This window comes from Copidosoma floridanum, unplaced genomic scaffold (genome assembly GCF_036245765.1).
Source record: "Copidosoma floridanum isolate Cflo_tuat_1 unplaced genomic scaffold, Cflo_Japanese_pri ptg000017l, whole genome shotgun sequence".
Classification (NCBI taxonomy): domain Eukaryota; kingdom Metazoa; phylum Arthropoda; class Insecta; order Hymenoptera; family Encyrtidae; genus Copidosoma; species Copidosoma floridanum.
In genome coordinates, this window is record NW_028321894.1 from 10749265 (window position 1) to 10764003 (window position 14739).

A 14739-nucleotide genomic window follows, 5' to 3' on the forward strand; every position below is an offset into this window, starting at 1 on the left:
GATATTCTTATTCTGTTAAAAAGATGATTTTGTAAGACGTTTATTGCGTTTTCTGATACTTAAAAGAAAAGAAGTAAAAATAGAAATTTTTTTTCTAATTTCTTAGTAAGGGATAACAAAAAAAAGCAATGCTGTAGTTACACTAAAATATGGCATATATTAACACGGAGTATTAACAAAATTTGTTCGGAAAAAAAATTCTAAAAAATCTGCTATTGAGTAACACCAACTTTTTTTTTAAAATCATTCTACATTTTCAAGAAAAAACAGCGCAATTTTGCAATTCGTCATGTTATCGCCAAAAACTCAAAAATTCTTCGTTCTACGTTTAAATAAAGCTTTTTCAGTAATATTGATAAGTACTACGCAAGTTCTTGGATGACATTAATTTTTTTCTTTTCTAACTTTCTTGCTTACATTATTCTGCTTATAACCTTTTTTGCGATATTATATAAGGGTTGATCAAATAGCTGAAAAAAATTTACAGTAAAATGATTAATGAGGGTCATAACTTGAATGAGGTTGTATTAAATGTCTTAGGTACAGTTAAGGATTTTTACGGCCTTAGAGACACAAGTTTAAGGCTATTTTCACTGCATTGTAAATGATTATGCCATGAGCCTCTATTGTTGTCGACAAAGTCCAAAGGTTGCGTAAGAACTAAGTTCATCATTTTTAATGTTATTAATAAAAAAAAATTTCGTTGCATAACTAAATACTAGAATAAGTTATAAAAGCATACTGCAATATAAAATATTTACATTGGAGCAATTTCTGAGCCTTGCTGCATAATGGCTCCCATACAAAACCATAGTGAGTTTTGAATTGTAAATTGGTTTTCAAGTTTATCTGGTTCTTCAACACATGGATAGATATTGTTCCATTCATCTGTAGACGTTCTTCCAATGACAAAAAACAAAATTGATACAACTAAGTACACAACAATTAAGTATAACCATACGTTTGCTGAGAATGGTAATAAAAAAGACATAAGGCTAGGTGGTGCTGCTTTTGGTTTTTGGTATAGTATACTGATACCTGAGAAGATATTAAAATATTAATAAAATACTAAAAGTTTTTGGAGAGTAGATATAGAAATTTGTATAACTAATTTAAAATTCTTAATTTGTATTATTTAAAGAGAATATAAGCTTTTCAGTGAATACTTTGTCCTAGTAACTTATAACTAATAAATTATTTACAAGGGGTATGCATATATAATCTTTCATTACAAGACTCAACTAATAACATTTTATTAGTTGCAAAACTCATTTCAAAATGAAAAAAGCAATTTCTTTGATACTTTAAAAGTAGACACTTCTTTTTCAAGGGTAAGCTTGTATCAAGTAATAAGTTACATTTTTAAAATAAGTTAGTGACTTTTCTTACTAAAAGCTTACTTAAAAATGTATGTTTATCTTAGAAAAAATTTTATTTCACCCATGTTTGTTAAGGTATGTAAGATGTGTCCATGGAGTAACCTTATTTATTCGTGTATAACTAAAATTGCTGTTCTGTACTAATATAAAAAAAATTAGAATTTTACGAACAATTGACGCAAATAATACAAAACTTAAAATTCCAAGAAAACATAAAAAAAAAAAATTAAAAAACTTTAAACCTGATATTCTTTACCTTCTAAAAAAAAATAATTAGTAGGGGAGGCTGTTGTCTAAAGCCAGTGTCAAGCATCCACAACATGCTTGTAATACAATGTTCATTTCTCGTACCATTAAGTATGAGATACGTATGGGACATAAAATTAGTGACACACTAAAAATGCGTTTAATAAACAATATTTTTATGACAAAACTATTTTGTTACGCACTATCCCGAAAACAATGTTCTTTGTGTTCCACCTAGGAGTAAATGAGGGTGTTGTAGCAATTGCTTGAGTTATTATAGAATTCTTAAACAACCTATATTTTTTTTAAACTGATAAGTTATGGTTAGAAAACACTAAAAATTGTTCAGTTAAGTTGTAGAGTACCTTATTAGTCAGACTTCAGTTCCAAAAACGAGTTAAAAATCTTACGTTTGCGTAACAAAGTATCATATCTGTAATAACCAGTGAACACATAACCTTCTTACTATGATGGTATTGTTATAGATACTCCATTTATCTAGCATTAAAATAAGCCGCAGTAAAGCGTGAGCAATAATATATACATAACAGACATAGTACCAGCATTGGCAGCTGAACTTTCACACCTCTTTTAAAATCATCATTTATTAGTTTATACATTTATAAACGTAAAATTTAGTAGCTTCTAAGTCTAGTATTGTAAAACAGATTACAAGAATTTGATGAACTCAATTTTTGAAACAAATGTTTAAAGCTAACTTTAATAAGACAGCAATAATATCCTTATTTACCCTTCGTAACCTATTAAGCCGTTCCTGTATGACTTATAAGAATTTTTTAATAGTAACCACGGTTTTACATTGTATTATTTATTTTTAATTCAGTAGATTACGGCATACATAAAGTACACATAACAGCGTTGTTACGAAACTTATTAATGATAAAATTATGTACTAGTCAACTGCTTATCACGCACATGGCCTTAACTGTTTCTCTGAGGGCTCTGCCACTCCGAAAACATGTAAACTGAAATGATTTAGCATAAGCTGCTCTTTGCTGCTTTTTCTGCAGGTTTTTTATAAAAATCTTATAGAAATATTAATTCAAACAAAGTGATTTAGGTAAACTGTAAGGCTGTAATTTAGGTCATGTAACTGATATTTTTATTAGGTTCTGAAAGCCTGTCTTATATTTTGTATTATTGTTCTTAAGTTCAACGTCTGTTACTATGATCATGAAGCAGTCTTTGTGGCTAGGTATATTTTATTCACAGAAAATTTTATTTATTCTCCTCGTTGCATTTACGCAAGTGGTCAGGAAGGATATAATAATATAAATTTATAGGCCAAAGATTCATGTTATAACGCAGATTTTCGAAATTTCCGATAAGTTCGCGTATTATTTACTCACAATCATTTAATTTATGATTTCTAAGAATGGGTTTTGTTTTATTTTAAAAAGATATCACTAGTATTTTGTGTTTTCTTATTTAGTTAACAAATATTTTTCACATTAGCCGTCTATAATACTACTACATAATTAAGTTAGTTAGAAGAGTAAGGCTATTAAAGAAGAGTAAGTGATCGTGGTTTGGTGGGGGTTATTTTCTAAGGTTAGGTAGGTAAGGAGGTGGGGGCTCACATTTAAATAGGTAGGTAAGCTCATGTGTGTTCTGAACCTTAGATTTTGAAAGGTATTCTTTTTTTGTACGATATGTGTGTACATGCCATTTATTGTCTCTAAAAAAATACGTCACAATTCTGAGGGTGGAGGGTGCATGGACAAGACTTAAATATCTCTACCTGCAATGAAATTGACAGTGTTGCGGCACAAGGAGCAGAAACAGATATTTACTTATCCCAAAAGGATGAGACAAGGGTACTTAGCCTTAAAGTACAGCTATTAAAAGGATCTTTTAATGAATGCTGGTGAGCTAAGAGCAGAGATTATTAAATACTTTCATAACTGTGGGTGCCAGTTTTACTCTTTGCAATGAAGCTCGTGACATCGTAGGACATCGTAAAGGTCAGCCGGTATGAACCTGTGGCTGCTGAATTGATATAACGAAAGATCATTCCTAGATTTCACTAACTTTTACAAGGAGATGTTAATTTTGGATTCGTATGCACGGGTAGTTTCTGGTTTGGATCAGAATCATTCCCATAATGTAGTGCCAGTGAGTTCTGTGTGGTGATTGCGTCTCCCACCATCCCTCATATTTTGTGCTTTTTAGGTTGCTCGTACTCATCAAACCATAACTTATTAGGCTCAACATTTTTGTTTTTTAGTTCATTTTTCTCAAAAACGGCATTGATTGGTTTTGTTTGGACAAATTTATACTGTAGAGAAAACAAAAAACAAAGTTAAAGAACTGTAACACGATCGGTAAGATTGAAGATTTTTATCAAGATTATTATTATGAAATAGAATCACATATAAGTTTTTTGTTAAGTTTGATCTTTAACACTTTAAATTTGTCAGATTAATAGATTTACAAATATTGATTCACAAAATCTGGTTGTCGTAGTGTGTTTTTTTATATGTGGTTGGCTTCATGTATGAGGTATATGGGCTTGATTATACGTCAAATTTTATGCAAAATTGGTGTAGCAGTTGCATCCAACAATGTATCTGTATAATGCTACTTTTAACATATGAATGAGTAGTTCACGTTAATTGAACGTAGTTTTAATACTTGTGAGATTAATATCTTTCCATGATTCTCTAAATTTCTTCTAAAACAAATGTTTAACATATACGAAGTATGGGTTCATCTACTAATGGTTAAGTAAAGCTGGTTAAGGCATAGATAGTCAGATAGATGGCAGATAAATAGAGGCATAGATAGATGGATTAGCCACAATTAACTGTAAATTTCAATCATTTTAATAAAAACAAGCAACTAAATCTTTTGCTCCCAGGGATAAAGGGACTATCCTATGGTTTAGTAGAAGTGGTTTTTTAGGTGTATGTTCTACCCTTGCAAGTAAGCTAGGGCCACTGTAAAAACACGTGTCTTAAATTTTTTAATTTCACTTATTCACCAATTTTCATCTAATTTGGGCCGTCACAATTACGTACATGAACTTGTAGGTATCATATAAAAAATTTCTCAATCGCTTTTCATTCACCATTTATGTTTTCAGAAGTAAATAATAAAAAAGTACAAATCTGCATATACTTCTCTTGCATTAATGTTAATAATGTACTCAAACTGATGCAAATTTTTTTGCTATTATGTTATTAGATAGCTATTAAACTAGGTTAAAACTAATCCATGAATTTTCTTTAGACTTAGTTATTGTCAACTGATTTTTGAACTTAATTTTAAAATCTAAAAATATTAGCGTTGGTAATATTTTTATGATTTGCTTGATTAGCAGAGACTCTTAAGCTAATCAAGCCTTGAATCGCCTTTGCAAATGTATGTCTATTTTCATTTTTGTCGTATATCGACGTCTTCGAAATTGAAACAAATGTTTACATAATGTCTTGCAGGTAATAGTTACAAAATAAAAGTACATTGAAGTTATTGCTTTGAGAAAGAAAATAACTTATTTATTTAAATAAAAATTTGTACAGTAAATTAAGTGACAGCCACGAGGAAGAATCAGGACACGATAACAATTCAACTAGCGATAATAAAAAAAAACACACTTTAAATAAAAACTATGCAAATCTTGCAAAGGTAAACAATTAACTCTATTTCTTTAACAAATACAATTTTTATTAAAGGAAAAAGTGAGCTAGAAACGATACTTATAATTAGAAACTTTCTGCAAGACTGAACAGATACAGGTAAACTCAGACGAGGTGAGACAAAATGGCTTAAGGAAGGCTCTCAAAGCGATGTTAATACTCGTTGCTACGAGAAAGTGCGGACTCTGGCAAAGTTTGCCGTGCTTCATAAGATGCACGGTGGCCTACTGCTGACAAAAAACTGCGTAGGAGCGAGCGGTTTACGTAAACTTGAGCTCTCGTCTCAGTTGAAATTGCCAAAAAAAAGGGGCCCAACACACAACTATACTAGTACGCACACGTACAATGGATTTGAACTATACTTAAAATTAGGTAGACTTAATACGTGTGTTAGCGTAAGCCCCTTCGGCACTACGTAAAATACAAGAACCTGCCTAGTTATGAGAGTTGACTGCCTTTGTCTATACTGCTACTTTAACGTAAACAGGCGTAATATAGTAGTTATAACTATAAGTTATCAAGATAATTTCTTAATTCTTTTACACAGTTTTATCATACTATTTATTTTGTTTTGTCTTTAAAAACGTTTTTTTTTTTGTAGTCAGCGACTTAAAACAACACTAACTTTAGAAAAATGCAAGCTTCTTACAAGGCAATTCGTTTTAGTTGCCGTATACCCTTGTAAGTTCTCATCATTTTCCTTCTAGCAATTGACATTGTCAACATAACTATCGCTCCTTTTTTTCCTTCTATAACTATTTTTCTACTTTTCTTATTTTTTTGTCTTTCCAAGTGACCTCCTATTATCTGTTTATTAAAGTTTTCTACAGAATTCTCTTAAAATTTCCATAATTTATTATTGTATTGATTTTAACATAATCTAAACAAGTGCAACCAGTTTAAGTTTTAAGAGGTTTTAGTCCTTCTAAGTAAAATTGACAAATGAAGAGGTTTAACTAGCGTAGGAATAATTTCGTTGTACTAAAACAAAAGTGAAAAATTTGTTGCTCTTTTCATCTTTCTCATAACGCTTAGATAAAATATGACACAATTAGCATATACGATTAAGTACCTACTCGATTATTTCGCCTATCATTTTAAATCAAGAATAATTTTTGAACGTTCTTCACAGCTCGTCATTTATTTTAAAACGATTCTTTTCCTCATATCTACTATAAACGTAAGAAAAGACATTTTTTCTAATCACTAGAGAAAAAATTAAAAATAGTTGTATAATGTTGACAAACATTGTCCAATATGAACAATTTTTAGTTTGCCGTTAAAGTGAAAACAATGATATTTTTTCTACAGCAGCCAGAAGGTTTAAAAAAAATTTTAAAAACTCATTTTTTAACATTGCTGATGAAAGGCTATAGCTGGACAGGTCAAAAGTTGTCCACGAACATATCAAAAATCTGGTTTCGCTGATCAAAAGCTTATTAACACACACTCTGTTAGATAAAATTAAAGACTTCTAAGTAACTTATAATATCTTATGACTTTATAAGAAGTTATTGCTGCTTTTTTAACCTAAATGAAAATTTACACTGGAAATCATAAAAAAATTAGTGAGATGTGGTTTGACAGAAAAAATTACCCTTGTTTTTGTACAAATATTTCGAGCTTGATTAAGCTTAGAAAAATGGTTAAACTATTTAATTAGCATTTCAGTTTGAACTTTACAAATCAGCTTACTTTTAAGAGCATTGTCTTGATGTATTCTTCTACGCTCCTTAAAACAATGATACAAAAATTATCGTTCCATTGGTAAAACATAGTAAAAATCTTAGAAAAACCTTATTATAAGTGCTCTTTCTTTTAGCTCATTAAAGTTACATGTTTTTAAAAATTTTATGTCATCTGTAGACTCTTTAAAATAAACAAAAACATCATAGTTTTGTCTTTTATTTCTTATAAAAATTATGTTGCTAAGAAAAAACCATAGTCTTAAGCTCAAAAAATTAGATTCTTGCTTGCTTAGCGTATTGCTGTTTTATTAATACAAAAATAAAGTGTCATCCATTGGAAGATATTTTTATTTATGCTTGTTACAAGTCACTTATGTTGTGTTTATAGCAATCGGAAGTTTTCAGCCAATTAACAGTTAAAAATGTTATAATTACGACCCTGAACAAAAATCAAGGTTGATATAGTGTCGTACATGGTACGTGAATCGCATTATTCCTTTCCGAACAAATAAAAAGCCAGATGAAAATGCTAGCTGAGCCAGTTTCATGGCTTAAACACCAGAGGTTAGTAAAGTTGTCACTGCATCATAAATAAAGAGCACTTAATGGGCTGCACTCTAGCTGAGCCTATCTGGAGTCTCGTATAGGGGGTAACAAATATCGTACCTTCTCACTTTTTTGTAATACATAACGTCATCTGTATATTATATAAATGAGTATATATACAAGTAGGGCTCCAATCTCCAGCGTGTTTTGCTCGCTCAGCCCTACAAATTTTAAGAAATTCATGCTGTACCAGGCAACACATTATATGTTAAGATAAAAGTTAATGAATACATAAAAAATGCCTTTCTACAATAAATACTTCTTTTTCCTTGAAATAGGGTAGATAACTTGTTTTTCAATCCTACCTTTATCAGCAAGGGTATGAGCTATAGTACTGAAAATAAAAGTAAGAAGTTGATATATACTCATAAGTTGCATTTTTTTTATTAGACAAGGTAGCCTACAGAACTCTCAAGGCTTAAACTATTGACACTTTGATGTAATTAACTAGTTAGACGTAAGGTTAGTTAGAAGTAAGGTTGTATCATGAATCTACAGTGTTCAAGTTATCTCTTACCAAAAATCATAAAATTTGCATATCTAACTATATTATAAAAATTTACTGCCTTGATAACATACATTGCAATAATAAAACAGCAACATCGTTGTTTTAATTATCACGTTATAACAAGTTTTTTCAATTTTTTCTGCACTTTTCTTTTATTAACAGCGAACTAAATATCAGGTGCATTACCTGCATCTTGCCCCTAAAATAATGCCCTTAATTAATAATACTTAGAATTGTATTCAACCTTAAACTTTAAGTTTAAGGTTGAGAGTTTAAGGTTACTGGAATAAAATGATTTTCTGGGTGCTTGTAGTATTATATTCTTATGAAAAAATCGATATCTTCCTTTTTTTTCCAGGTATCGAAGTCGCAAGTTGTTAAGTAAGAATCAGCTGTATAAACCAATTATAAATGCTTTTTTAATATAAAACATAAGTTTTGAGACTAATTTCGAGCGCTGATTACGAAATCGGTACTTATGATTAGCGGAGATAGCTGTAGCTTAATTTTAAGGCGATTTTATGATTCCTACATTTTTTGTTTTAATGAAAATAGCCAGTACAATAACAGTTTTAATATTTGTAGGATATTTAGCGTTACCCAGAATGCACCATGAGGAGGTAGACCTACGGCACATATCACGTGTATATGGATACGGACGAATGTGTGTTATGTATATGTATGTGTATGTATTATACGAAATACTGCCAGTTTAAAAAAGATGTATATTTAGAAAATACTTAATGCTTTCTGGCTTTTTGGTGGACGATTAATATTTAGCGGAGTCTGAAGCTGGTTACTCTTTGTATGGCTGATTTTTACCATCTAAATAATATTTAAAATTAGTATTAGTTTTAAATATGAATTTTTTCTGAGAATAAAATAAATCCTCAAAAGATCTGTTTTACTAAAAAAAAAGGTTAAAATCTTATAAAATTGGCTAAAAGTCAAATCACAGCAATTGGGCTCAATTTTAAATACCGAATTCGTAAGTAGCTCTTAAAGTTACCCCTTAGAACTATACTGTTTATTAAAAAACTTTTTAAATTTGCACACATAGCTAATTATAACCTCAAATCGACATCGACATTTCAAAAACTTAGCAAACATCAGTTCTTCTCCAATAATAAAATTGTCTTAAAATTACTTTTTTTACTGAAAAATTTACAGTTCAAAGATTATACTTAGGAAGTCGTACTCTTGCCTCAATTCTATAACTTATATCACACTTATATTTATCATAAAATCATTCATATTTTAGATTCAAAATGGAAATTTTTTGAGCATTCTTGAGATATATTAAAACAAAAAAAAATAAAATAAAATGAGTGCTTAAAAATTTCATTCCTAATAAATGTACCCCCATAAACTAAAATTCTATTAATATAGTTTTTTAAAAACGTTATTTTTTACATGCATGCTTTGTCTTTATAATGAGATGTATTATTAACAAATCCCATGAGCTAACTCTAGACATAGCTACGTATTACCGTCCACGGTTAAAAACATCTCTTCTACGATCAATTCCTTTTTTCTTAAATGTTTGTCATTGAAACTTATTTATAGTCATTGCAAAAGCTTATTACGTTAAAACTGTCCTTTTTCAAAAGTAAATGAGTACTTATTCTTATAATTAAAGAGTAATACGATTCGAAAATAAAATATTGTTACATTAATCTCCTAATAAGATCTTAAACTTTTAAAAATTATTTGAAAAGTCAGCAATTTGCAGTCTTGTACCGTTGCATAAACGTTTCCTTATGCTTATATTTCTAATTAATATAATATTTATTTCAGTGTAGCCATGCGCAGTTGATCTGTCTAATAAATGAATAACTTAGTCATTAATATGATCAACATAAGCATTCATAGCTAATAAAATAGCGCATTAACTCATTTCCTAAAAATTATTTTCTGGAATAAGTTTTCCAAATATTTTTTGAATAATCCAACAGCCACTAGGTAGTATACAATGATTGAAAAATTGGCCATTATTACATTTGTAATTTGTAGTGCCATTTCCCACATCTAATAAAAACGAAGCAAATTTGAACTATTGTGGTAAGACCCTCACTTTTTTTAATGAAAATTTTTAAAAATATATCAATAATAACCTATATGTGGTTAATAAATTTGATATTTCACTTCAAGTTCTATGATTTTTAATGAAAATAAACTGTCTAAAATTGCCACCAAAAGGTAAATTTCTCCTCCAAAGGGCGAACTATTATTTCTAATGTTTAAAGTTCTATCTATTGTTTTTAAAGCATATTTCGGGGCCATAGGTGCTTGATCCTAAATAAAAAATTTTGTATCTTTCAATAGCTTACCTTCTTTAGATTGTGATTTCATATGTGACAAAGAATTGTTACATCCCGAGTTGATACGAATTATATTATAACTAAAAGCTATCCATCCATCAAATTTAGATAAGACGTATTGTGAATGTAAAGCAAGTTCATATGACAAGAGGAGCTCATACCTCATTTATATGCGTGTGTGTAATAGCTTTAAGGTAACTGTTCAACAATATGCTGACATATGGTGCAGCCAGCCTCCTTGTGAAAATGCACGTCTGTACTGAAGTCGTATTCTATGTATAAATAAATAAACCGTGTTATATGTATAAATAAATAATTTACTTGCGCATTGACTGTCCACTTCTAACAACACTGATTTAAACATTTTTAATTAACACAGTTTTCCATTATATTCAAAACTGATTATAAAATCCCCAGAAGGGTTAATTTCAAAATTTTTAATCTTACTATCACACTTGAACTTGTATTTGACATTCTTATATTGCTGATGCGAGCTTTCATCATCACTGAGCCAAAAAACTGAATAGCACTCGTCAGAAAAATGTGATTGGTACTGTTGTATTGTTATTTTCTAATATATGAGATCATAACATCTATCATTATCGTTCAAGCCTACTGTTTGGCTGTCAACGCAGTCTGCAAAAACATCGCTCATTGGTTGACCTAATTCAACCAAAGACCTCTTTTACTCGCTTCAACGATATAAAAACTCACTATCAAGAGGAAAAATCGCTCTTTTTACGTCTGTCACCTGTCCGTTAAAGTTTTAGTCTACTTTTGTCTCCCATAACTCACGAGTACCTCATCCACGTAATGCATAATATGTTGGCTAAGGCAACTCGGATGCAGTGTGAGAGTATCAATAATATTGGACTACGCTAAGGAACGAGGTACAGTGAAAGAGGCTCGCTGAACGTGGTTCCGGCGATAGCAGAGAAGGCAGAAATCGCAACCTCTTACAGGCCACGAACTCATTGGTGTAGTTTAAGTAATCACTGGAAATTACTGCGCGAAGAAGTAAGTTTGTCATCAGTAATATAATTAGTATAAAAATCTGTGAAGTTTCCTGAATGGACTGTTTGTAAGAGAATACCCGTTTTGAAGCGTTTTCGTAAAAAGAATCTTATTAAATAAAATATTATATTTAATAGAATAAAAGAATTAAAAATCAAATATTGATTTAATCATCCATATTATTAAAATAATTATTTTTACTTGACTAAAAAAAAAGAATAAAGCTTATGAGCTAAATTCTAATAGACGTTTCATTTTGGAATGTTTTAGGGAACTTTTTACTACACTTATCATTTAGTGTAAACCAATAACCACATAAAACATGTATCATATTTTTCATTACTATTTCGTGTAATTAAGTAGTAGATACTTGCTCAGGAATTTCAACAGATATAAATTTATTGACTATTTCAAAAGTAGTAATTTTATAACCACATGCTAAAGTCATTAGCAAATGCAATCAAGGTTAACTTTTTTTTTTAAATTCAATGACGTTTACATAAGCTGCAGCTGTTACAAAATAATTTTTTTTTGGAACAAAATTGAGTAAACGATCTTTCTTAAACGGAATACTCGCCCAGCTATATCTGGTCTATGTGGAACTTCTTGACCAGGTAAGAGATTTTCCTTGATTGCAGACCAATTCGGATCACATATCATTGTAAGAAAAATATCTAGTTTACCTTTTTTTATTAAAGATTGCCACAGCATTTTGGTAACATTGTTGCATTTAACGGGGAGACATTTTTATATAATGATGTAAATCCTTATACGTACCAGCCCTTGCCTTTTTTTTAAGATCTTTGCAATATTTAATTCCATCTTTCTTTATTTAGACATAATGATTCAAAACAAATTGTTGATACAATTTACGGCACATTATAAAAGGATTAAATTTGTCTGGTCCAATAGCAATTTAGTATCTCTGGTGTAAGTCATTCGAGTTATACGTCGTTGCTCATTATTATTTCGTACTATGGTTCTGTGCCATCCTTGTATACCACAGGAATAAAGTAATAGATATATCCTTGGTTCTATGGTTCTATGTTAGGATCTATAGAACTAACGAGTTCTAAGTTTTTTGTGTTCTTATTTCACACAGTAATATAGGATTCTGAAATCTCTCCATCAGCTGTTGTAAAAAAAATAGCTGCAACTTTATTGACTTTTTGAAAATTGTATCTTTGCATATCTTGACCTGGTTTTAATGAAAACAACAATTGTAATTCATCAGGCTGTCGACTCCTGTTATTCATCAAAAACTGTGCATCAACTGCATGTTTTATCATTTAATTTCATATCATTATTTCATAAAATTTAGCAAAAAACCTTATTATTTTGAATGATAGTAAACTAATTTATAATTTACGACAGGGTTCTCGATCCTTCGATGACACAAATTTTCTTGTTTATTGACAATAAAAAGGTTTCCATGAATTGGATTGTTAGTAGTAGAAGGTTACAATGAAGTATTAATTCGATACCACATTTGATCTTGAATTTCAAAACAGTATGGTCCAGGGCGTTAAGATTCAAAGTTAACTAAGTTAGCATTTAATGAAGCAAAAGATAAAGGATTGTTGTAATAATAAATACGCTCGAAAAAAGACGCAACTTTTAATTTTCTCCTTAAGATAATGCTAATAAATGAGAAGGAAAATCTGGTAACGAGTTAAATGTGACAGAGCTATGGCTATAACAATCACGAAAAGGTAATCCTTTATTAGAAATTTTTCAAACCCTTAAAGTGTTGTGCTTTGCAATGCACACAAAAAATGTTCATCGGACCTAAATAATATTTCTTTTTACTACGACTATCAATGATAAGTTGTTGGGCGGCTTGTGGTCGTTGAGATTAATTTTCTGCACGACGTGTTCCCCTGTTTCTAACAAATTTTTCTTGTTGCTCTTCTGTACGATTAGGTGGTACACAGCCTCGGGGCATATTTACTTCAAATTGTTATCGCAAATAAAAATAAAAATGTATAAAAAGGAATTTAAAAAAAACGTCATGTTTAAATAATTGTATATTTATTTAAAATTTGTAATTAAAATTAACTGAAATAATTTTCAAAATAAGGGCACGAACAAAATATGTGATCATACTAAAAATTATGACATTATGTAATAATCAATGATAATGTGTCGAATTCTTCGATGAGTTTTTTTTTTTGCGTGCTCATTAAAATAAATATATATGGAAAAAATACGATAATTTATTATTGTATTTAGGAAAGCGAAGCTAACAAAATTTAATCAATTAAGGTAGTAAAATTGTTAAAGCCATTAATATAGTTATGGATTCTGATAAAATTATTGAGGTAATAAATAAAAAGTGTAAGCTTACTAGTAAGGTTTAGATTGGTGAAGCTTGTAATTTCAGATAAAGGTTATAATTTTGGTCAAGGATATAATTTTGGTTGGGGCTTTGATTTCGGTTAAGGTTGTACTTGCTGGTATAAATTTTATTTGAGTTGTAAATTTTTGTACATTTGTAGGTTTCGTTGAGGTTATAAATTTGGTTTATTGGACTTATTAATTTTGGTTACGTTGAGCTGGTTGAGATTGGTTGAGTTTAGTTGGCTTACTTTGGTTGTGTTTGGTTCAGCTTAGTTGGTTTAGTTTGATTGACTATAAGTCAAGTTGGTAATTACAGGAGATATAAAAAGATAATTGAATAAACTTATAATCAGAAATCAGCGTTTGATTGAAAAGTGACGGAACCTTGTGTTGTTAAAAAACTTAGTTTTTAAAAAAAAAATTAATAATACTCACGTTTCGACATAAAAATTGAATATATGCAGTAGAAAACACAGTCGTCTGTGAATGGAAAGCTATCAGTAAGTAAAGAAAAAATCTTATACAAATCTTGGGACACCTGAAATAAATGTAGAACTTAATTTAAAAAAACATGATATTTAAACAACATATACTTGTGTGTGTATACATGTCAATAAACATACATATATATGTAACAAAGGATTATTAAACAAATTTACAATCGTCACTTTATAAAAAATTTTACTAAAATGTAGAGGTGAATCAAGCCATTTTTCTGCAAAAATTTATAAAAAAATTAGTTTATACATGGGAAAAACTTTTTGTTATTTTATTTTTCAAGTAGATGCAAAATTGTATTGTTATTTCAACGTTAATAAATAGTATTTGGCTGTTCTAATAATATTAACACAATGACATCACATTTCTTATAATATAAAATATGAACTGGGTCAACGATCACTTGCTTTTTTGCCTTTTAAATAAAATAAATAAACTACAGATAGTGGAATGTAAAAGCATGGCTATATTTCATTGTCT

The 14739-nt window shown here is 29.7% G+C and overlaps 1 protein-coding gene across 1 annotated transcript in view; it reads right to left on the bottom strand.

Moving 5' to 3' along the window:
- The window catches only part of LOC106639240 (glutamate receptor ionotropic, kainate 2), a 1100929-nt gene that overhangs the window by 264745 nt on the left and 821445 nt on the right, over positions 1–14739 (bottom strand). The window contains exon 9 of the mRNA XM_089592472.1: positions 762–1038. Coding sequence (XP_089448598.1) covers positions 762–1038 — 277 coding nt within the window. The remainder of the gene's footprint in view (positions 1–761; positions 1039–14739) is intronic.